The sequence below is a fragment of the Cygnus atratus genome, chromosome Z, assembly GCF_013377495.2.
Source record: "Cygnus atratus isolate AKBS03 ecotype Queensland, Australia chromosome Z, CAtr_DNAZoo_HiC_assembly, whole genome shotgun sequence".
Classification (NCBI taxonomy): Eukaryota; Metazoa; Chordata; class Aves; order Anseriformes; family Anatidae; genus Cygnus; species Cygnus atratus.
In genome coordinates this window covers 15,212,580-15,237,541 of record NC_066396.1, presented here as the reverse complement: position 1 = coordinate 15,237,541, position 24,962 = coordinate 15,212,580, and the positions used below count along the sequence as shown (strand labels likewise).

At 40.5% G+C, this 24,962-nt stretch overlaps 1 protein-coding gene and 1 non-coding gene across 2 annotated transcripts in view; one reads left to right on the top strand and one right to left on the bottom strand.

The window, feature by feature from the left end:
• The window catches only part of CCDC152 (coiled-coil domain containing 152), a 37,147-nt gene that overhangs the window by 9,213 nt on the left and 2,972 nt on the right, over positions 1-24,962 (bottom strand). Inside the window, exons 2-4 of the mRNA XM_035566167.2 lie at positions 17,120-17,419; positions 15,348-15,547; positions 7,233-7,338 (exon numbers count right to left, since the gene is read on the bottom strand). Of these exons, the coding sequence (XP_035422060.2) occupies positions 7,233-7,338; positions 15,348-15,547; positions 17,120-17,419 (606 nt within the window). The remainder of the gene's footprint in view (positions 1-7,232; positions 7,339-15,347; positions 15,548-17,119; positions 17,420-24,962) is intronic.
• TRNAS-AGA (transfer RNA serine (anticodon AGA)) lies at positions 23,646-23,727 on the top strand. The gene has a single exon. It is a non-coding gene; the product is annotated as a tRNA-Ser (tRNA).

Below are 24,962 nucleotides of genomic sequence, written 5' to 3'. Positions count from 1 at the left end.
ATGACCTTTTTTTCTTTTTTTTTTTTTTTCCCTTTAACATCTTTAAAACCATAGTCAACAAATATTTAATCCCAAAGATGCTAAGAAAATGTCATGTCTTTCCCATCCTTGTTACTTGGAAGCAATATCTACAGCTACAGAGCAAGTTCTGCAAGAAATATTTGAAAAAAGCGAAGTAATTATTGGCCAAACTAAACAAAAACAAACCCAAAACACTATTTCAGTCAAAATAGAACCACCTTAAGTTTTCTGTGGAAACAATACAATTGCTTTTTTTAAAAAAACTATGGTATATTTTTGTTCAGAACTGTAGTCTGCACCACAGGACTCCATTTAGTCAGCACAGAAAACACTTAGGAGGAGAAAAAAAAATGTCTTAAGTGTATCTGCAAGGATTTACACTAAACAAAAACTGTGGTCCTGAATCTCACTTTGGTTTAGCAAAAAGCATATTAAGACAAAGCAAAGCCTATTTATTATCTTTCAGAAAATGTATACACTTACCAACTTGCTCGTCTTTTTTTACCTTATATTTGGTTAGTGTTTCACACTCATCTCCCCCTTGAGTTTTATACATTTTATTTCTTCCTTTGCATATCCCACTCTTCTTGTACCTTACGGATTTCCAAAGAGACTTCTGGCAATCAAGGATTTCATGGAGCCCTCACGTTCTCACTGATACTTGTTGGAGATTTCTTGGGGCATGAAATGTGATTCTCATTTCTGTTTCTCATACTAACAAAGAGTTCTTCAACAAGAATAAAATTCCACTTCCTGCACCCCACCAGCACTAGCAGCCACAACTCCTTGAGGGTAGGCAGAACAACAGCCTTCCCTTCCACGCTGCTCTTGCTCTCTGCTCCTTTGCTGAAAGCAGCATGTTTATTCGGAATCATATGTGAAACATTCACCAGCATGTGGTCTCTCATGTTTTTCCTTAGCTGTTCTGTGAATTGCTTTGTGGTCTACTGTTAAGCCTTATAGTCTAAGGCTGAGTTGTTTATCTGTCCTATAAGTTCATTTGCTCCTGTGTTAAATTTGTAGTAAGATGAACGTAAGAATGTTATTCAATTTGAGAATGTACATACATTAAGAATGCATGTTGACATTGTTCATTAAAAAATTGATGCAGCTGTCCAGACCCAGCAATTTCAGCTTTTGGACCAACTCTTCTACAGATACTCTTGGGAAATGTGGCTAAGCTGGGTTCTGGGAAGTGGTTTAGGACATGAGGCTAGAAGAAATCTTTTTTTCCAAGCCACAGCTGGCCCTATCATTATATTAAAGCCATTCTCACAGCCAGTGTCTGTTAGGATAACTCTTGCCAGAGTAAGAATGGAAGTATCAATGCTGCTTTTGGTCTCATACATCTTCTCCAGTTTTGCACAGGACTCCTTTATATCTCCACCAATAATAACAAGTGGTTTTTAATGCCACAGTGCTTTGACTTTCAAAAAAAGTTCTACAAAGAATCAAACTATTTGACATAGCACTTCCAGTGTTCTGATTCTGAATATACAGTATGCTACTAATTTAATCATAAATCTGTCTTCTGAAGGTTGAATGTTGCAGGTGAATTTGATAAAGTTACAAAGATTACTACCATCGATTTTAAAAAGAAAAAGCAAAATGCCTTAGAAATATTTTATAATTATTCTAATTTTTAATTACTAAAAAAGCTGTAATGACCTTTTGAAATATTTTTAACATTACAATCACTGCTGATCTCCATTAACATAGTAACTTTTGTTCGGCTGTGAAACTGTTGCCTGATCGCCTTTAATGAATGCAGTTCAAAAATGTTACTTATATAAACTCTTCAAGTATTGTGGTGTGCTAGAGTTCTACTGGAATACCTTATTAACCTAATAAAATGGCTTTAATAATTACATTAATTTCTAAATATATTTTTGCCCTTGGCATCTCTCGTTTATCTTATCACCAAGTAGCTTTCAGAAACACTTCTTGGATGTTCCACTTTGTTCCAAGTTCCCCCCTTTGATTTTTCCTTTACTGCTACTAGCAGCTTTGTAATCTTTTACTTTTAGACAAGAATTCTCGGCTTCTAGCAATTCTGTTTCCTATCAATATCCTTACCAATTTGTACAACTACTACAACATAAGTATTTTTGAGATGTGTTGTTGTTGCCTTTTTTTCCACCCTTCCATCTGCTGCTAAACAGCTCGAGGTCGCTCTCCTCAGTTTTATCAGCATAACTATCGCCTCAAATCATTTCACTCAGTGAAATATCTCAGTGACGTGAGGCACCACTATTTAAGAAGCCTAAATCTCTCTACTGAATTCCATCTGTTTTCAGTCTATTCTGCTTACAGTGTCCTTGCTGCAGTTTTCCCAGCTGGTCTGACTTCCTGCATTGTCTCTTGTGCATTCTCTGCTATTTTTCATACCACAGGTTTTATGGAAAGAATAAATTCTTCTATCAATTTTTTCCTTTCCCTCTTTAAAATCTCTTTTGTATAAAAACTCACCTCTTTGTTTTCATCACTAATGAAGCTTCTTGGTCTGTTTCTGAATGCTTATTCTTCATTGTCTTTTGTGATTAATAGAAAAACAAATGACTCTAATGAGTCAGATCAAAGTTCCACTATCCCCTTTCTTAGTACCCAGTAGAAGACACTTCAGGAAAGAGTAAAAAAGCTGGACAGACACTGCCATAATGCATCCTCTCATCTTCCAAAAAACATAAATAAGGAAGATCTGAGTGAGAGGTACTGTCTTTGTGTTAAATACTTGGGGAGTCTTGGGGAGGTTCTAGCTGATTGGAAGCTAGCCAATGTTATACCCATCTACAAAAAGTTCATGAGAGAAGACCTAGGAAATTACACAGGTTAGACCTGTTAGTCTAACCTCAGTGCCTGGAAAGGTTATGGAGAAAATTATCTTGGATGCCACTGAAAGGCATTTAAAGAACTAAGCTATTATCAGACATAGTCAAAAAGGGTTCACAGGGAGAAAGTTCTGCCTTAGTAACAATGAACTGGGTGATGAACTGGCTGAAGGGCAGAGCTCAATGGGTAGCAGTGAATGTGACTACATCTGGCTGGCTTCTGCTCACTGATGGTGGCTCAATTCTAGGCCAGTTCTGTTCAACATTTTTATCAATATGCTGGATGCAGGAGTGGAAAGCATCTTCAGCAGGTTCACTGACAATACTAATCTGGGAGGTGATTTGGATTCTCCAGAGAGATGAGACTTTGCAGAGGGATCTGGACACCTCAGAGCACTGGGCAATCATCAACGTCATGAAATTCAGTGAACGAAAATGCTGGATGCTTCACCTGTGATGGAGCAATGCCAGACACAGGCACAGCCTGGGAGACCAGTGGCTGGGGAGCAGATCAGCAGAACAGGATCTGGAGGTGCTGCTCAGCAGCAAGCTCAACGTAAGCCAGCAACATATCCTGGCAGCTAAACTGCTTTTGAGGGTGCATTAAACACAGCATAACCAGGCAGTCAAAAGAGGTGATTCTCCTGCTATATTTAGTGCTGGTGCAACTTCACCTTGAATATTGGGTGCAGTTCTGGTCTCCACAATATACAAATGATGTTAAGGTCCTTGAAAGCATCCAGAGGAGGGCAACAAAGCTGGTAACAGGGCTGGAAGGCATGTCCTGCGAGGAGAGGCTGAGGACACTTGGGTTGTCTAGTTTAGAGAAAAGGAGGCTCAGAGGTGACCTTGTTGCTCTCAGCAGGGGAGGTGGAGAGAGAGGTGTTGGTCTCTTCTCTTATTATAGGATGAGTGCGAATGGCATGAATCTGCACCGGGGAGGTTCAGACTGGACATGATGAACAACTTCTTTACCCCGAAGGTGGTCAAGCACTGTTCAGTGCTTCCTAGAGTGCTTTCTCTCCTAGTGCTTCCTTTCCAAGTGCTTCCTCTCAGCCTTCCTAGAGAGGTGGTTGTTGCCCCACACCTGTCAGCGTTCAAGAGACATTTCAATAATGCCCTCACCGATATGTTTTAACTTCAATTAGCCCTGAAGTGGTCAGGCAGTTTGATCTTTGAAGGTCCCTTGCAAGTGAACTATTCTGTTCTGTTCTATTCTATTCTAATAAACATGATAAGGTTTTCTTACATGTTTTTTTTCTGTTGTTGTTGTTTTTTTTTTTTTTGTAATCTTTTTGGACTAATATATACTTCTGATATCCACAAGCTTCTATGGGAATTCAAAAACATAATTTTGTAACTTGTGGATTTTTTGTAATTTTGTTTGCTTTAAATCAATCAACCAGTTTGATTTCCATCAAGTTCTTATCACGATTGTTACCTAGTCTCTTTCTCTACACTATAATTTTACAGCTATCAGTCATACCAGATGTATTTTTTTTTCACTTCAGGGTGAAAAGATATCAGTCAACTTAAGTTTTTCTTTAGATGTTCCACTAGTATGGCCATGTTTCTGAGGGCCCCAAGCACATCCTTCCCCAATCCTCTCCTTGGTGTTTGGTTGGGCTCAGGGCCAGCTCAATGCCCCTGAAAAAAGCTGTTTCAAGAAGGTTAGATGATAACTTGGAAATAGCCACCCCTCCTTCACTTGGGAGCTGCTTTTAAGCTATGGTTCTTGCCTTTTGTCTAACTTGAGCTAAGTCACAGCTGTGTTGCGGCTGTACCTGTGCCTAGCCACATACCCCATTGATCTCTGCACTGGTTCCAACCAAGGGAGTGACTTCTGCCTTGATTTCAGACCTGCCTCATCACCGTGAACCTACTGGGGATGAAAAGAACATATCTGGCCCCTGTCATGGGTTCTGGATCTGATCCTGACTTGCCCTCTTGCCTTGACCTTGGACCTGTGCAATCACTGTGTACTTTTTTCGGTACTGTGGAATTTTGTCTGACCTTGGCAGCCAGCACTGGGCCAGCCCTGCATGGGTATGGTGGGACTGGGTCCCTGCTGTTGAGGACCCTGCCTCTGTGAGTCTTGATACATTATTAGTTCTCAACTCTCTGTCCGTTGCTCCTCCCTGACAATAAAAAACCTTTCTGCCTTCTCTGTTATTTTTTTCTAGTTCTGATATGTCCATTTTAACATGTGGGGATGTGAACATGTATGAAAATCACGGACTTTAAAGGGACAAGATGTTACTTCCATAATCATGCCTACCACTATTTTTGCTTATATGACTACGGATATTTTCAGAGAACTGTCCACAAGTACACCAAGACCTTTTTCCTGAGAAGCAGCCAACTAGAGCCAACTGCTGTTTATATATGAAGCCTCCCATATGCACTGCTACTGATTTTCACCTCCTCATTTTATCACCTTGTCATTCTGTATCATGAGATCCTCATTGTAAATGAACAGATCAGTATCACCAGCAAACTTCACTTACTCACTCAGAAGTTTTTCCAATTCATTTGTGAATATGCTGAATTACTTGCGTCCCAGAAAAAGTCTGAGTGAACCTACTGGCAACCTCACTTCAGTGTTCAACTAAGTTTACTTCTACCCTGTTTCCTAACTTTTATCAAGTTAATCTGTCAAAAGCTCTACAAAAAAATGCACCTTTCAGCAACTCTATGAACTACAGGAGAATAAGAAACCACAAAGCCTTCACAGCATAAAATCAATGATGAATACTAAATATTATTTCTCTTTTTGTCAAATACCCATCTGAAAAGACATACTTCTAGAAAAGAAGTATTTAAAAAAATCTTAATTTAATAGTTTTCACTTTAATTACTCCTTTATTTGACAACTGTTTTATTGTGACGTGGATGCTTAAAATTCCCACCTGTAAAACAGTAAAAAGCCATTTCTTTACTTAGCTTCCATGGAACAGTTTGAATCTTTTTAATATTGATATAAACTTTTATTATCATTGCTAACTGTTCAGCACCATAATGATACCTGCTATACAAAGTAAAAGAAATATGACCAAAACTCTGATCACAATAAAGGTGATAGTAACACAAGTGAAGCCTATAGAATAAACTTACAACAGCAGTATTGGCTTAACTGAACTCAAGCTTGAAGAATTACATGGTATTCTTTAACACCTTGTAACTGAGTTGGAAATGCCACTATGATAGAAACTTGATAGTGACATTATAAACTGAAAATGGGCTGTCACATTGTTTAATTCTGACCTCTTCAGAGATTACATTTCACACAGATTCAAAGTCTAATCACTTTGGACAGATCTCCAGTCCTTGGGAAGTCAAATAAATGTATAGGCAAAACAAACACTCATATTCCACCAATGTCAAAGGTCCTTAAAACAGCCCAGAAATAATTTAAGTAAGCAATATTCAAAAAGGAATACTAAAACTTTAATACCCCTGTCAGCATGGTAGAAAATGTATTCCAGCCCCTGAACTGGGTTATCCTAAACAAACCAAATCACACAAACAACTAAGAAAAATAATTCTTCGTGTTATCTCAGAAGACCACCAGTCTGACATCCCATCTCTAATTACAGGCAAACTTTGACATTTCAGAAGACAGTGGAACAGGCATTCAAAAATACATCTGGCTCATTTTTCAGTTGGCAAAACACTTCTGTCAACCAGATGAAACATGACATTTGCCATATTGAAAACAACGGAATAGCTCAGCCAGACACATGGTAATGCCAATGCTGATCTTACTTTTCCCAAATGTTGACCCTATTGTTCTACACAGATATTCGAGCTGCTTGTTGATTAACACAAGTCACAGTTCTAACACTTTAAGTAGAACTACTGGTGTTAGTTTGCTTAGAAATGCTGGCAATTGTAAACTGCAGCTGTTCATAGGAAGCTCAGAAGGTAAAGAAAAGAAAAAGGTAAGCACTTGGGATCAATAATGTCATCAGGTGTCTCAAGCTTAGGTGACCCTTTTCCTCCTTCCCTGTTTCCTCGGAAAAACAAGTAATGCAATCAACAGAAAAAATATCACAAAGTTTTTCTTTCATAGGTATTGCATGTGCTTAAAAATCTAATGAAGTGGGTGGATACTAAACTCAAGTGGAAAATAGTTACTTTAATGCAGTTCTCAAAATATATCTGTGAATTAAATTTATCTGTTTTGAGAAAATGAGGTGAATTCCATTACTTGGCACAAGACTAAGCATCACTATTTTTCACGCAGTATCTTAGATCCTTGCTACTGTATTTCTGTATTTTATATGTCTGAAAATAATGGAAATACTTATCAGAACTTCCTGAACACAAGCAAAAACAGACTTCTTAAAAGACAAACAAACAAAAATCAACCAAAAACCTTACCTTCTTTTACTGATTCCTCCTTTGATTGGCTTAATGATAACAACCTGTTAGATTTTTCCAGCTGAAGAACCAGTAGATTGTTTGCTTCACTAATTTCTGATATTTTCTAGAAAATTGGAAAAAGACTAATGTTACATTAATATCTTTTGATATAAATTTTGAATTTTGAGTTTTAAATTGATATAAAAATTAACATTGACACAATACTGCAGTCAAAAGCCTGTGTTATTTGACTTTCTGGAAATTTCACCATAGAATGTAATGTCTTGGGTTGAAATGGGCCTTTAAAGATCAACCAGTCCAACTCTCCTGCAATGGGCAGGGACATCTTTTACTAAAGTAGGTTGCTCAAAGACTTTGACCACTTCCATTGATGGAGCATACACAACCTCTTTGGGCAACTTGTTCCAATGTCTTATGCTTCTCATTGTAAAAAATTTCTTCCCTATATCCAACCTAAATTTACCCTCTTTCAATTTAAAACTGTTGCCCCTTGTCTTGTCACTACAGGCTCAGGTAAAAAGTCTTTCTCCATTTTTCTGATAAGCTCCCTTTATATACTGAAAGGCCACTGTAAGGGCTCCCCGGCGCCTTCCCTTCTCCAGGCTGAACAACCCCAACGCCCTCAGCCTCTCATTGGAGAGGTGCTGCAGCCTTCTGATCGTCCTTGTGGACATCCTCTGGAATTGCTCCAACAGGTCCGTGTCCTTCTTGTGCTGGGAACCCCAGAGCTGAACACAGGACTCCAGGTGGGGTCTCATCAGAGCAGAGCAGAGGGGGACAATCACCTCTCTTGCCCTCCTGGCCATGCTGCTTTTGATGCAGCCCAGGATACAGCTGGCTTTCTGGGCTGCAAGTGCACATTGCTGGTTCAGTTTTTCATCCACCAGTATCCCCAAGTCCTTCTTGACAGGACTGCTCACAATCAATTAATCACACAGTCACCCAGGTGCAGGACCTTGCTCCTGGCATTGTTGAACTTCATGACATTCACATTTTAGACTTGAAAGACCATGCAGTTGATAGTTTACTCTGCTGAACGAAGAATACTACTTACTTCACTACTTATAAGCTAGTTCTTTCTTCTGAATTCTGTAGTCTATATTCTACATTATTCCTCAGTTAGTTTCTGTCTACTGTTTTGTGTAAGAGGCTGCTGATGCCTTCACTGAGCACCAAAGTGAGTAATGTGTGTGAATGGGAATTGGTATAATATATTTTTTCTATGAGAAAAATATTTCTTTCAGGTGTCCAATCTATATTATCCCTATTATGGACTTACTGAACAGGATCCATTACCGGAGAGCTGGTCAATGTGGGTCTAACAAGAATTACAATACCAATTTTTCTCAGTGGATCAGTCTCCTAAGAACTGACAAATAGAGAGCTCAATGCATATGGAATACAAGAACAGATGCTTCTGTTATAGTAAAGATATTTTTCTAGAAAAAAAAGGAACGATTCCTGAAAGGAAAGTCCAGCCAAGCTCTGTAATACTGGTATCACCAATAGATGTTCTTGTTACAAAAAGGTATTCTGCACTTCTCCTGAGAAGCCAAAGTTGGCCTCAGCACCATTAAAATTCTAGTACAGAAAAAGAAGCCTTCTCAGATTCCACAGACTTCGCAGAGAGATCTCTCAAATCAAAGAGCTGAGCAATGACCTGCTGCATGAAGTTCAACACGAGCAAGTGCTGAATTCTGCACCTAGGATGGGGCAACGCTGGCTGTATGTACAGACTGGAGAAAAAGAGGTTGGAGAGCAGCCCCACAGAAACAGATTTGGGGATTCTGGTTGAGGACGAGTTGGATATGAACACTTGGTTTGTTCCTCCTAGAGCAGAGCAGGCTGAGGGGAGGTCTCATGGCAGCCTGCAGCTCCCTCACGAGGGGAGCGGAGGGGCAGGTGCTGAGCTCCGCTCTCTGGGGACAGCGACAGGACCCGAGGGAACGGCATGGAGCTGGGACAGGGGAGGGTCAGGCTGGGTGTTAGGGAAAGGTTCTGCACCCAGAGGGTGGTCAGGCACTGGGACAGGCTCCAAGGTATGTGGTCAAGTCACCGAGCCTGCCAGAGTTCAAGAAGCATTTGTACAATGCTCTCAAACCCATGCTCTGATTTTTGGGTGGTCCTATGTGGAGCCAGGAGTGGGACTCGACGATCCTTCTGGGTCCCTTCCAACTTGGGGTATTCTGTGATTTTATGATTCTATTAAATCACTAGTATCACTCGGAGATACTGTCAATACAAACACTTTCCAAACAAAAGTATTGTTATTACAAGGCATATTAGTAAGCCAAAACCACTTAGAAGAAACTTTGAAATGATAAGCTTATTAAAACATCACAAAATATTTGTAAATAGGGATTTCATTTTTTAAAAATTATTTTTTACTTTCCTCACTTACCTTTTCTATCTCTGAGAAGTTGTCTAAAAGTTTATCAAGATTCACCACACTGATTTTCTTCATGGCTGTGGTTCACTTATATCTGGAAGATTTCATCCAGTGATCAATGTGTATATTAAAAATAGATCTATGAATGTATGTATTTCCCATTCACACTATATCAAATGATTTCATATGCAAAAAGGTAAGGAGAACAGAGAATACTGTTTAAAAAATATTATTTTTTTTTCATATTAATCGAAACTTCAACATGAGCTCAGGCATTTCTAAGAAATTAGATGAATATCAGAAAACCCAAGGCAAATCTATCAAACTGTTAGATGACATCATAGAATTTGGATTTTTTGTTTTTGTGATTCGGAAATAAACCTGAATCCTCTCCAGAGACACAATGACACTATTTTACCTAAAAATATCAGCAATCTGCACATAGGATGCTTTTAAAACATATGACCTACTTCTTTTTATATATGCTGCTAAAACAGATTGGTTATCCTAGTCTCACTTTAAAGAGCAGGAAACTGAATCAATTGAAACAATTACTCATTCTCCGCTATGTGTAATTTATTGGCAACAGATGAATTTCTGTTAATTTTGATTAACTTAAAAAATGTTTCTTAAGTAAATGAGCTTTTATGAGGCACACATTACTGTAAGATACAGACCTTTTAACTGTGAACATGCTCTAACTATTGAGGCTTCAAGTTACATATATCTTTTCTTATAAACAATTTGCATTAATATCAGTGATGAGACACTGCTGCATATATACCTTACAGTATGAATAAAAATAGTCTTTTGAGGCACATCCATATAATTCCAGATTATTAACACAATTCCTATTTTTACTAGAAACTCTACGTACAGAATCTTCAACATGCATTTGCAAGATGAATTTGAAAGAAACAATATGAGCATTTCAAAAAATATTTAAAATATCTTTGAATATCAGGCTTCATCAAATAATGATTCCAATACCAGATACAGCATGTATTCTGGACAAAATCATCAGTTCTCGGTGGAAGTATAAAAATTGTCTTTTTATAAATAGTAAAAAGATGAAATGAGAGAGCTGAACCAGAAGATAGAATGTGTGCACTACCCAGAAACTGAAGAGATTTCCAGACAGATGTACTTAAAATGAAGTTATGCTGAAATATACATGTAAATGAACAAGTGCTGACCAAGAACCAAATGGAATTTTCTAATTCATTCAATATTTACAGTTCTTTATGTAAATGCAGCTTCTTTAGCAAACAGTACAATAAAGACATGAGTTTTGTGTGTTTAATAATTTTGTCTTGTATCCACTGTTTCCTTTAGTTAGCATTAGAAGGATCAATGCTAATTTGTCAGGTGAAGATAATGAGCTTTTAAAAAAATCAATGGTTTTTAAGAATATGCCTAATATTAAAGAACTAAGTTAAGTTAGTTATCTTCTTCAAAGTTAGCAATCTTAATGACCTGCAGCTGTTATTATAATGCAATGAATTGTTAAAATGGAGTTTGAAATATTTATTTAGGACATTCAATTTTGTAAAGCAATTAAGTACGTTAATAATTTATTAGTCAATAATCTAAATGTAGACTATGAAAACCCTGATCTTTCTAGTCCTTATCATGGGCAATATCTTAAATGATTTTCTGTTTCACTGTCCCATCTCATCATGCTCTTAAAGCTCTATTTTGCCCTCTAAATTTTGACTGAGGATGGAAGCTCAGGGAGCTGCCACATTGTATGCTGTTTTGTTTGTGTGCTTCCCTATTCCATGGCATCATTTGTTTATGTAGAAGGCAGGATGTGCTCAGCACTCAGCAGTGTTAGGCAACAGTGCCACTGGGAATACAACTCCTGCTGAACAAAAACAATAAATTAAAAATAAAAAGATGTATTATTAATGTTTTATTTTTCCAGTAGGAAAATTCATCACTTTTTGTATAATTATTGTTACATATGTAATGTCCTCCAAAGACACTTTTGTGAATTCCCTATTTTACTAGGTGGAGAACTAAAGAATTAACATGTATTTTCAGCAGTCATAAAACCGATGCCTATATTTAATCTCCACCCCCTCATCTCTCACCGTTGCTTTTTAAGTATTGTTTCTGATGGTTTCGGACGTTTCATTTTTGTTTTGTGTAACAGTGAAACCTGTATTTATAACTGGAAAACCCTGAGAAACTCTGATTTTTTCACAGCACACCTCATCTGAATGTGATAGTTACCCAGTAGATGGCCTCACCGTTTTCCTGACCTCCACCCACCCTTCTTTAGGGTAGGCACCCGACATTCCCGTGCTTTATTACTCACTCTTTGGGGACCCTCTGGGCATGTACAACATTGTAGGTGGACCAAAGTGACTGGCACCCGGGTAGCCCTCAGAAGCAGGGCAAATCACACTGCCCCAAATGATTTCACAGAGCCCTTACCACGAGGTGGAGGTAAGGGCCCCTGCACCCCACCGGCCCTGCCTGTCCTCCCAAAAACCCCACAGCCTGTTGGCAGCCTGTGCCCTGAGTCTGAGTGAGGTCCTTTGGGGGGGCTCAGGTCATAACCAAGAGAGGGCACCGGTAGCTTCTCCCCTGGGCCCCGCCGCCTTGCCTTGCCCCACGTCCCCTCACGGCTGCCTGCAGCTTTTCCCTCAGTGGGCTTAGGCGAGGAGCATGGCGGCCTGTGGCCCTGGGGCAGGAGGCCGGCTCTGGGAGCAGGGTTGCTTCCACCCACCTTGGCCATGATGTGCCTGGGGGAGTGGGACAAGGGGGTGCCTTTGTCATGACAGCACCCCAAGGGCAGTGACTCTGCCCCTCTGCTTCCCCCACAAAATAAACAGAACTTGAACACCTCAGCAGAGCACCTGTCAAGACCCTGATTTCGCTGCCTGTGTAGTGCATGAGTTATCTCATCAAATGGCTCCTGACATCAACATTAATGTTAGGTGAGGGGGAATTTCACGTCTGAATATTCCTTTGAACATAGGTGAATAGACTTCATATGGGAGCAGGTCTGTGAGTGACAGAGAGATCGATTGATTCCCATTATCTCCAGTTTCTAAGTATTTATACTGTGCCTGTAGCTATGGTTACCAAGCAGTGATACTGTCCGTGCAGATCACTCCTTTCGCTGAGGTAAATGACCACAAAGGGCTTCTGAGTAAGGTTTCCATGATAGCCTTGTTAGTGGAGAACCATGCTACAGGAGGTGCACATGCTACGACCTGTGGAGGTCGAGCTGGAGCTCACTACAGCAGTCAGGACATTATCTGCTCTGTAGGAAGGCTGCTATTTGGGGGCGTGGTGTGTAGGTGCTGCTGCAATGCTCGTAGTGATGGAAGGTTGTGCTGCTGCTTTGGGTAGGCTGGGAAACTGAAGAATCTGCTTACAAATGAGACGGAGCAAGTTACTCTTTTGTTTATTTATTTATTTGTTTGTTTCTCTGACGGAAATTGATAACAAATCCAGTTAGGATTACCCTGTCCTAGCATGTTTTCTATTCTGACAAGTGTTTTTTGTTTGTTTGTTTGTTTGTTTGTTTGTTTGAAAGTAGACACATAGGAATGAAAGAAACCCACTGGATTACTGAAGACCATCCCTGTGAAATCAAGTGGCAACCAAGCCCTGTAGTTACACAGGAAAACTAAACAACTCCCCCTCCAGCTTCTTCTCACCTTATTAGGTACAAAATGCTTATTTTCCAGGCTAATGTTCAGTTGATGACTGAGACACACCAACATCTCTATAATTCCTCTAGGAGCATCTGTATATTCTGTTTTGTATCCTGCCTTACCATGGAAACAAACTCTACTGAGGCAGTGGGAACTCTTCAGCAGGGGGGCTTATATCAGTAAATGTTGTAATTGTAGAACAGGCTCAATAGCTAAGACCTTTACTGAAAACGTCACAGGAAAACGTTAACTATCTTGTCATTAAAATGATCACAACTAGGTTTCAGCATTAGTAGTGCTGGGTGACTATTTGTCTTCACAGAATAATTTAGTTTGGAAGGGACTTCTAGATCTTGTCTGGTTCGAACCGCTTCTCCAAGCAGGGCCAGCTTCAAAGCCAGACAGAGTTGCTCATGACTTATCAAGTTCAGTTTGGAATATCTTCAAGGAGAAGATTATTTTATGATTTAAGCTTCTTGAAGATGAATTGTTTTAGAAGCTTGGACTTAGGCAGAAGTAATTGTTAATTTATTTAATTGACTTCGATTTTTTCAGCATCACGCTGTAAAATTAAGTACCGATATACATTTGCATACCAGAATAAGTGGACTTGTTCTCAGAAATGCTAAATAATTCTCAGGTGGTATGGTTTTATTTGTATCAGAGAAGAAAGACATAACATCTTCAGTGCCTGTTGATGCTGTCCTCAAGACCAGAACTGCTTGTCTGTGTAGATCAGAAGCTCTGGGAGCGTGCAGGATCCTTTATGTCTGAGCATGTCTAGAGAGATAACAACCTACCAGTCATGGTCACAAGCACTATTTGTAGGCAACAACATGATCATAGTGTCTGAGGGTTGCTGTCCACTGGGATATAGACACAGCCAAAGTGATGAAATCAAATTTTGTGCATAGAAGATCTGCGGCTGAGATAGATACAAGAGGGTAAAGGGCTGTGCCCTCATGGTCATAGCCTAGGCTTGGAACTCTAGATGTGTCATGATGACTAGTATTGATATGGAAAGGAGAACTGTCATTTCCCAGTGAATTTCTGTGATACTTGTGCTTTCTAGCTCACCTTCCCTGCTTCACTGGCCAGTTTTCACAAAATCTGTTATACACTTCCCATTGTACTTGAAAACTGCAGCACCCTCAAAAGCCTGTTCTAAAGGGTAGGGACTTAAAGAAAAAAATCCAAGTTTAATAAAGTTATGTGTTTGAGAAAACTAGATCAATGTTAAATCAAAGTTAAATGTCACAAGCCATAAGTGCTCTTCTCAGACCTTCAAAAAGGTGCAAAATCACTGTTGATTGCTCTAAAGATTTTTAAAAAGCAACCCACAGTCCTAAGTGTCGAGGATTTTAAAGCACAGTAAACCACGAAGTATTGCACAGCCTGTTTTTAGAGTTAGTTATTTAGTGGTGTTTTATTTTATCGATTACATTTGCAGGAAGACAGGGAGTGAAGACTGAAATCCAACTCTCATTAGTAGGCAAAAATGTTACCCTGTGGCCATCTCTTACATTTGCAATAATGTGGCTCCATATGTCCATACATAAAAACATCATAGAATCACAGATTAGGCCATCCCAAATTGGAAGGGATTCACAAGGATCATTGAGTCCCACTCTTGGCTCCACACAGCACAACCCAGAAATCAGACCATGTGTCTGAGAGCATTGTCCAAACACTTGAACTCCAGCTGTTTGGTGCTGTGACCACTGGCCTGAGGAGCCTGTCCCAGTGCCCGACCACCCTCTGGGTGCAGAACCTTTCCCTAACCCCCAGCCTGACCCTCCCCTGTCCCAGCTCCATGCCGTCCCCTCGGGTCCTGTCGCTGTCCCCAGAGAGCAGAGCTCAGCGCCTGCCCCTCCGCTCCCCTCGTGAGGGAGCTGCAGGCCGCCATGAGGCCTCCCCTCAGCCTGCTCTGCTCTGGGCTGAACAAACCAAGGGACCTCAGCTGCTCCTCAGACATCTTGCCCTCTAGACCCTTCACCTTCTTCATAGCCCTCCTTTGGACACCTTCTAATAGTTTTATGTCCTACTTACATTGTGGCTCCCAAAACTCACACAGTACTGGAGGTGAGGCTGCAGCAACACAGAGCAGAGCAGGACAATCCCTTCCCTCGACCGGCTAGCAGTGCTGTGTTTGATGCATCCCAGAGTACAGCTGGCCCTTTTGTCTGCCAGGACGTCCTGTTGAGTCATATTTAACTTGCCATCAAACAGAATCCCTGGGAAGATGATTACTGGATAGAAAAGCAGAAAATGGACTGAGAGAGCAAAGATGACAGACTCTGACACAGAAATATACAAAACAAAAAAAATTATAAGTTGGAGGGGGAATATTTAACTTATAATAAGTTTAGAAGACAGCAAATATTCTTTTGTTTTAGCTTTTAAAATAGTGCTGCTAAATTAGTAAGCAATTTAATATTGCAAACATCCAAAATATGAGAGTTTGTCTATAGTTCATGTAGAGTTCATTCTTTTTTTTTTGCCTTTTCGTAGGGTAGTAACTTTTCTAGCAAGACAGTTCAAGAGTCTGGTGGTCACTGAAAAATGTATATCTACTGTCTATTATGCAGGTAGGGAGATTTTTTTTTTTGTGACAAAAATTATCAGGTGGCTGGGTGTTGCTACATTAATGCAGTGCAGCTTACAGAGAGTTTCTAATAGTGGTAAACACAAATGCATTTTACTGCAATCACGAACATCCCCATAGGAGAAACTTTTCTGTGTCAAAGACCCAAGACATGACAGTCCCATCCACAGTTTCTCAACAACAGCAGCATCTGTATACATTTAAAATGCCATTAGTAGGTTTAGGCCTGCATGATTTTTTACTGTTCTTTATGCTACTTTCTTTAATACCCACCCCTATTACCTCAGCCATACCAAAGGAATGTGCCACCTGCAGTTAAAATAGCAACAGTGACAGCACTTACCAGAATTAAGCTTTGCAAGATTCCCCTTACGCTGAAGAAAGAGCACATGGAAGAGCAGATTTTAACCTGCCTTAGAGCACTGCTGTCACACATATTACAGTATCTAGCACACTACAACATCAAGCTGCAGCGCAGCTTAATCAGACAGAAGAAGAAATTTTACTATCACGCATCCTAGCCAGCAGGATACTGTGTGCTATGTTGTTTTCCTCTTGAAATAAGGACTTATTTTTCTAGTTTAGGTGAAAGCTGTCTGCCAAGCTTCATTTTTGGTGCAAAATATTCTGTGTCCAAAGGATGAAAACATGTAAATATATGCAAATACATATTTATTAAGTGCATTAAGGTACTATAACTCATTTAAATATGGATAACTCAATGTACAGGAATGCCAGTGAGTAAGTACATTTCAGTAGGGGCCCAAATTAAAAGCCGCTACACAAATGCACCTACCGTGGGAAATAAACAAGGGGAACTGGAATCTTTAGCCTAGTCTCAGGGCTACTGTATCATAAGCCTCAGTGAGATGTGGTAGGGTGGCTCTCATGATTAGAGGGCTGAAATGGATGGCTACGGGCTCATCAGAAGAGATAGGCAGGGAAGGAGAGGAGGTGGGATAGCCTTCTACATTAGGAAAAGTCTTGATTGCTTGGAACTTAGTTATGGTGATGAAAAGGTTGAGTGTCCCTGGGTAAGGCTCAGGGGAAAGGCCAACAAAGGAGATATAGTTGTAAGATTATGCTATAGACCACTCAACCATGATGAAGAAGCAGATGAAATATTTTGTAAGCAGCCAGGAGAAGTGTCACGATCCCTAGCCCTTCTTTTCATCAGAGACTTCAACTTCCTAGACATCTGCTGGAAATACAATACCATGGAGAAGAAGCAGACTAGGAGATTTCCGGAATGTGTGGATGGTAACTTCCTGGTGCAGGTGGTGAGGGAACCGACTAGGCAAGGTATCCCACTTGACTTGTATTTTGTTAACAGGGAAGGTCTTGTGGTTGATGTGATGGTTGGAAGCTGTTGTGGGCACAGCGATCACAAGATGATAGAGTTCTCTATCCTTGGAGAAGCAACGAGGGCAGTCAGCAGAACTGCTACTTTGGATTTTTGGAGGACAGATTCTGTCCAGTTCAGGACCTGGTTGACAAAGTCCTTTGGGAGGCAGTTCTAAAGAGCAGAAGAGTCCAGGAAAGCTGAATGTTCTTCAAGAATGAAATCTTGAAGGTTGAAATCTTGAAGGAACAGGCCATCTCTATGTGCCAAAAGGTGTGCCAGTGGGTAAGAAGACCAGCCTGGCTGAACAGAGAGCTTCTTCTGAAACTCAGGAAGAAAAGAAGAGTTTAAGACCTTTGGAAGAAGGGGCAGGCAACTCAGGAGGACTGCAGAGATGTTGTGAAGTTATGCAGGGAGAAAATTAGAAGGGCCAAAGCCCAGCTAGATCTTAATTTGGCTACTGCAGAAAAAGACAGTGAAAAATGTTTTTATAAATACATAAATAACAAAAGGAGGACTAAGATGAATCTCCACTCTTTATTGGATATGGGAGAAACTTAGTGATTAGAGATGAGGAAAGGCTGAGGTACTTAATGCTTTCTTTGCCTCAGTCTTTATTAGTAAGACTGATTGTTCTTAGGGTTCCCAACACACTGAGCTGGAAGCCAGAGGTAGGGAACAGAATGAAGTCCTCATGAATCAAGTGGAAATGGTTAGCAACCTACTACACTGCTTGGTCACCTTGGACAATCTATGGGACCAGATGGGATCAACCCAGATCAACTGAGGAAGCTGGCAGAAGTGCTCACTAAGCCATTTTCAATAATTTACCAGCAGTCCTTGCTAACCAGGGAGGTTCCAGTTGACTAAAGGTTGATGAATGCGATGCCCTTCTACAAAGAAGAGCAGGAAGGAGGAGCTGGAGAATTACAGGCCTGTCAGTCTGACTTTGGTGCCTGCTAAGGATATGGAGCAGGTAATCCTGGGTGCAGTCACACAGCACGTACAGGACAACCAGGTGGTGAGGTCCCATCAGTGTGGGTTTATGAAAGGCAAGTCCTGCTCAGCTGACATGATTCCCTTCTATGGTAAGACAACGTACTTAGTAAAAAAAAAAAAAAAGTCTGTGGCTGTTGTTTACTTGGACTTTAGCAAGGTATTTCATGGTGTTTCTCACAGCACTCTCTTGGAGAAACTGACTGCTCATGGCTTGGATGGATGTACTGCTTGCTGGGTAAAAAACTGGCTGGGTGGTAGGCCAAAAGGGTTGTAGTGAATGGAGTTAAATCTGTTTGACAGCACAGCCGGTGTTCCCCAGGGCTCAGTATTGGGGCCAATTTTTTAAAATATTTTTATCAGTGATCTTGATGAGGTGATTGAGTGCACTCTCTGTAATTCTGTAGACAACACCAAGTTAGGCAGGAGTGCTGACTTGGTTGAAGGTAGGGGGGCTCTGCAAAGGGACCTGTATGGGCTGGATCAGTGGGCCACATCCAGTTGTATGACATTCAACAAGGCTAAGTGCCCAGTGCTGCACTTGGGGTACTACAACCCCATGCAGCAGTACAGGCTTGGGGAAGAGTGGCTGGAAAGCTGCCCAGCAGAAAAGGCTCTGGGGGTGTTGGTCAATATCTAGCTGAACATGAGCCAGCAGTGTGCCCAGGTGACCAAGAAAGCAAAAGGCATCCTGTCCTGCATCAGAAATAGCATGGCCAGCAGGACTAGGGAAGTGATTTTCCCCCTGTACGTGGCATTAGTAATACCACACGTCCACTTCTGAGCCTCTCGCTACAAGGACATTGAATTGCTGGAATGTATTCTGAGAAGAGCAATGAAGCTGGTGAAGGGACTAGAAAACAAGACATGTGAGGAGTGGCTGGGAGAACTGAGGCTATTTAGTCTGGAGAAAAGGATGTTGAGGAGGGACCTCATGGCTCTCTACAACTACCTGAAAGGAGGCTGTAGCAAGGTGGGTGTCAGTCTTTTTCCTCAGGTGACAAGTAATAGGATGTGAAGAAACAATCTCAAGTTGTGTGAGGCTTAGATGTCAGTAAGAATTTCTTCATGGTATGGGTGGTTAGGCATTGGAATAGGCTGCCCAAGGGGGTGGTTGAGTCACCATCCCTGGAGATATTTAAGAGATGTGTGGATGTGGCGCTATGGGACAAAGTTTAGTGATGGGACTTGGTAGGTCAGATTGATAGTTAGACTAGAAGATCTTGAAGGTCTTTTCCAATATAAATGATTCTTTGTTTCTATGATTCTATGTTACCATCACTCATACACGTTTGCTACCTAATTCCTGGGATGGGACTTACTAGGAAAGAAAGAAAAGATTATGTATGCGACCTTATCTTTCCTCATAATCGGAGCCATCAAATAACATAAAAGGCCACTTAGTTTCAGCATGTTCTGGAGCTATTATTTTGTTCAGAAGCAGGTAAAATAAGGTAATATGTTCTTCCACAAAGTGTTTTTGTTCCTCTGTACTTGTGTCTTTTCACTTGGCAACAGATGGCCTAATCCTTCCTTTATAACTTCATAGGAAAAAATAATGGTAATGCATGAAATGAAAAAAAAAAAAAAAAAAGAGAGAGAGAAAGGTAAACACTAGGTGAACTGGAAATGAAATTTCCTAAGATGTATGTCATTCTGTGCCTCTGTAAAAACCCTTGTTTTTGTAGCCTCCAGAAGGAGTCATTAGGGTCAGATATAAAATCACACAAACTTTTTTATTAGTGGTAACGCATGCTTGACTTTAAATGGCTTTAGTCTGCCTTCTGAAATAACTTTCTAAGTGATTGTGACTGTGGATGGAAATCCAGCTCACTGTATCATGCTGTCTGCAAATCTTAGTCTGGAATAGCCAGTGCTTGTCTGCAGCATAACTTTTAATAAAATATTTAGCCATATGGTATTGAAGATAGACAACATGTTCCAGCACTTTGCTGCATAGACAGACTGGTACGTGCTGTTTCTAAGGGGAAAAAAGCCCCTCACATGTCATTAGAGCCTAAGAGACTTTTACAGTCATTTAGCTTGTCAGAACAATATTTTTGTTTTAAAAGTCTCAACCATCACCCAAGCAGGACTGAAAACATTAATTTGTAGTACAGCTTATTTGGTCTGTGTCTGACACAGATGCTCATTTATGCTGATTCTGTTTAAACTCTCTCAAATACAGAAGTACATACCAAAACCCAAAGAGAAAGGACATACCGAGACTAAATAATTATATTAATACAAAATTTTAATTGCTGCTACAGGGAAGAAAATGTCTATCTGTACACAGGATCAAATTCTTTCGACCTGAGTGTAGCTTAAATGTTCTTCAGTAATCAAATGTTCTTTGTTAGTGTGTCAATATCATCAGCTTTGAGCCAGTTTCTGATAGAACATAATTAGCAGACACACATTTTTTTACTGTTTTTTTTTTTTAATAAAACTTGAAGTCAATAAAACAATTGCTTTTTTTTTTTTTTTTTTGTCTAATGATCTTCACTTTATGAATTACCATTTATTTTTTATACTGCAGCCATGTCAGCATTCCAACCATGCCAAAGCTCTCTCCTGCAAGCTGCTGTGCAAGCTTAGAAAAAGACAGTCTGCTTGGACGCATTTAACAGATAGATATTCTATCCAGTTTGAATAGGATATGACAAAGAAGACTGATGAACATTAGGGTTGAACAGCAACAGAGAACAGCAAGAGAGAAAGAAGGACGAATTCAAGAAAAATAATTGTATTTTTTTCCACTGAAATCCTAACCTAGTCTGCATTTCTTTGTTTTCTCAGTTACATATGATTGATCTTTCTGTTGACATACCAATGGGCCAAACTGTTACAATTTTAAGCACATTCATAGCAATTATGTTATAATTTATTTGTGATTCTAGGTCTCTTTTAAAGTAATACTGAACTTCTCCTGATCTAATTTTATTATACTCCTAAAAAATCAGGGTAGTAGCGAGTGTTTGAACCACATGGATGTGTTTGTATAGGTCAGATTGGCAAGGAGAATAGTTTCTTAAATACACCTAAAACACCATTTTCCAAGATGATTAAATCTGGTCTAATTGATCCTATCCAAAGGAGTCCAATTAGAGAGTATTCTTGTTCTAGCTTGTTTTGTTTCTTCCCAACAACACCCCCCCCGCCCCCCCCCCCCCCCCAACTATTAACCTTTCTTCTGTTGAAATTAAACAGTGGGGGAAGTCCTGTGAGAAAAAAATGCGTGTGTTTGAAGCATCATTTACTACACCGTGGAAGTAGGAAGACAACTTGTATCAACACCTATGCATCTGTTTTGTTGTATTTGTGTTTGTGACAGTGCTCAACTATCAATACCAGGCTAAGAGCATTCATTGAGCATCTGAACAGTCATTTAATTATCACTGAAGTAAATTCAGAACATTGTTGTAATTGATTGATTGGTGTTGTAATTGATGGATTGGTGGTGGAGATCAACTAATTAATAGTAATCATACTCCAGAAAGAAATTGCAAAGTTGTTATTTATGCTATAGAAGCAACAGACTTTGTATCCCTAGAGCTTTTAATAAAATATGTCACTCTTTGGCTGGCCTGATGTTGGAATCTGACTACTATAACAAACTGTATGAACTACACCCAAGCAAAAATTTGCATTTTTAAATTCTCTGTGTTTACAAATTTAATTGCAGTTCACACAAATGCTTCTCCAGAATTGCACATTCTTCCATTAAAATCCCTTGTCTATGGCTCAGGAAATTTCTCTTAGAAGTTTTCACGTTACTTTCAAGGCACTAGCAAATCTTTCTGATACAAAAAAAAAAGGTGGGGGGAGCCATGAAAGAATTCCAACACATAGGCAAAAACTTAACTTAAGGAATTCCACACTGCTAGGCTACAGAGAGAGGGCAGAGTGCTGATAATGATCTTAACTCTGGGTAACAAATTTATGGTCTGTTGTTGGGTTGGACCCACTTATTTAGTAGCACACTTTTGCTAGGAATCATGTTGGTAACTTTCCAGGCTTGGTGCCTTACCCTTCCAAGGAAAGCACATTTAGTTGGCTCACAGAATTAGTTCCTGAAGAAGTTTTCCATTCAGAAGGGCAAGGTTGCTATTTCTTTTGTTTGTAATTCAAGATTGTAGCACTGTATGTGCTACAGGGATAGCTACTGTGAAATAGATCAGGAAATTTAATTTCTTTCTTAGTATGGGAAAGTGACCCAACACTGTATGATTCTGAACTTAATATCTTTCTGGTATAATACCATAAGGCTTCATATGCAATACAAGTAAAAAAATATGCAAAATATATGTTCTGTTAATTTTACTACTGAAAAAAAGAGTGTGAGGAAGCTGTTACCTGGTGTGCATAGGCCTCAGGTGTCTCTTAGTGAACAGATTTTATTTTCTTGAGCTCAAAAGCAGAACAAAGATGGTAGTGGAAGTGTCATTTATAGCATCTGTGACTGGAGGCTAAAGAAAGTTGTCAGGTCTTCAACTTCACTTTTACTCCCACTCCCTAAGGATAAGCCTCTGCAGATTTCTTTCCTTCCAGTTGGGAGGAGGGGAATTCATCTATGTTCTCTCACAATTTGAAACATGCTGTGGAAGGATTCTCTGGATTCTCTATTTCAGGAAGCTGATATATAATTCATCTGCTAAATTTCATTTATTAGGATAAAGAAGCTCATATTACGAAAAAGAAAAACTGAAGCCTGTAGAAAAAAAATTAAACCTGTAAAAAACTTGTGTCAATTTACCACATGCATTGAGTTTTATAGTTGCATCTGCTTTTCATTTCAACTACTGACTACAGTTGTCATCCACACCACTCCTACAGCTCCACCTACAACTAATTACCCTGTGCGTTGCTGACTCCTTTTGGCTGCTGCTCTGTTGGATGTGATTCTTAAACACCACTGTTATTGTGTTTCTTCCCTTCCATCTGCTTCTGAACTTTCTCTAGTACCCTTTCTAGTAGCCCTGATTAGAGTAGGGTGAGGAAAAGTTTACTCAATACAGTTATGCCAGAGTTCTTAAGCAATATACAAATCATGGAAATGGATTTGGGCTACTTTTGGGGTGGGGGCTAAATGCTGAGCACAAGGAAGAGGGAATGAACAGAGATGAGTGGCGAAGTAAGACCAGAGTTCAGTGGGCAGAACTACAGCACTTAGGTACATCAGAAAGCATGACTGGGAGCCTGTTGGTGGAGGAAACACTCAGAGCTTAGATCTGAGTCCAGAGAGGTGTGGGATGAGATCACGAGGTGAGGAGAAAACAAACTAGGTGAGGTGTCTAGTATAAGAATAAGCACCTAGGAACAAGGACGGTGAAATTCCCAGTGTAGGTGGGACAAAACAGGTAAGGTGAGCCTTGAGTAGTTGACACTAAGCAATAAATTGTGTGTAGTCGTGGCCGAGTGGTTAAGGCGATGGACTAGAAATCCATTGGGGTCTCCCCGCGCAGGTTCGAATCCTGCCGACTACGGCCAGAGCTGAAGAGGCTCTGTGCAATTTTATGGATTACAGGAAGTTCGGCACCAATATGAGAAAGAACTTCTTCACAGTGAGGGTGACGGAGCTCTGGAACAGGCTGCCCGGGGAGGTTGTGGAGTCTCCTTCTCTGGAGATATTCAAGGCCCGTCTGGACGCCTACCTGGGCAGCCTGCTCTAAGGAACCTGCTCTGGCAGAGGGGTTGGACCTGATGATCTCTCGAGGTCCCTTCCAACCCCTACAGTCCTGTGATTCTGTGATACTTGGATCTTGCTTCTGTTTGGCCTAAGGGCATGGTTTCTATTGGAGTTAAAGCACTGGCTATGTGTCCAGTTAATGATTAGTCAGAAATCAGAATTTGTACAATGAAATTAGATTTTAACAGAGGGAACTCCAGCATAAAAATACATCCAGTGTTCTCTCCTCAAACTCAATTGGCTATAAAAGCTGGTTATTACCAATTCCTCCATCTTGGTGAACTAGGATGTTCTGAATTACAACTGGAAAATGTGTAATATAATAGTAATCTTCTGTAGCATTGACCACCCCTCCTTCCCAACAAAATCTGCATTGCTTCTTTAATTAAACAAACAACAACACCCTTTATTTATTTATTCTCTCTTTTCCTCTCAAAATAGTTAATCTGGCACCCTGTGTCAGACACTCCTTGTTGCAGACTGTGTGGTAATAAGCCCTGGTGATAACACACCTCAGTGCAGGGAAATAAAGGTTGCCTCTGGCTGCATTTCAGATGGACTTATAACTTGCAACTGCACTGATACATACATTGCCGTATTAGCTAACCATAGAACCACAGAATATCCCAAATTGGAAGGGATCCACAGGGACCATTGAGTCCCACTCCTGGCTCCACACAGCACAACCCAGAAACCAGACCATGTGTTGAGAGCGTTGTCCAAACGATTCTTGAACTCCAGCAGCTGGGTGCTGTGACCACTGCCCTGGGGAGCCTGTCCCAGTGCCCGACCACCCTCTGGGTGCAGAACCTTTCCCTAACCCCCAGCCTGACCCTCCCCTGTCCCAGCTCCATGCCGTTCCCTCGGGTCCTGTCGCTGTCCCCAGAGAGCAGAGCTCAGCGCCTGCCCCTCCGCTCCCCTCGTGAGGGAGCTGCAGGCCGCCGTGAGGCCTCTCCTCAGCCTGCTCTGCTCTGGGCTGAGCAAACCAAGGGACATCAGATGCTCCTCATATGTCTTCTTCACCATCTTCAT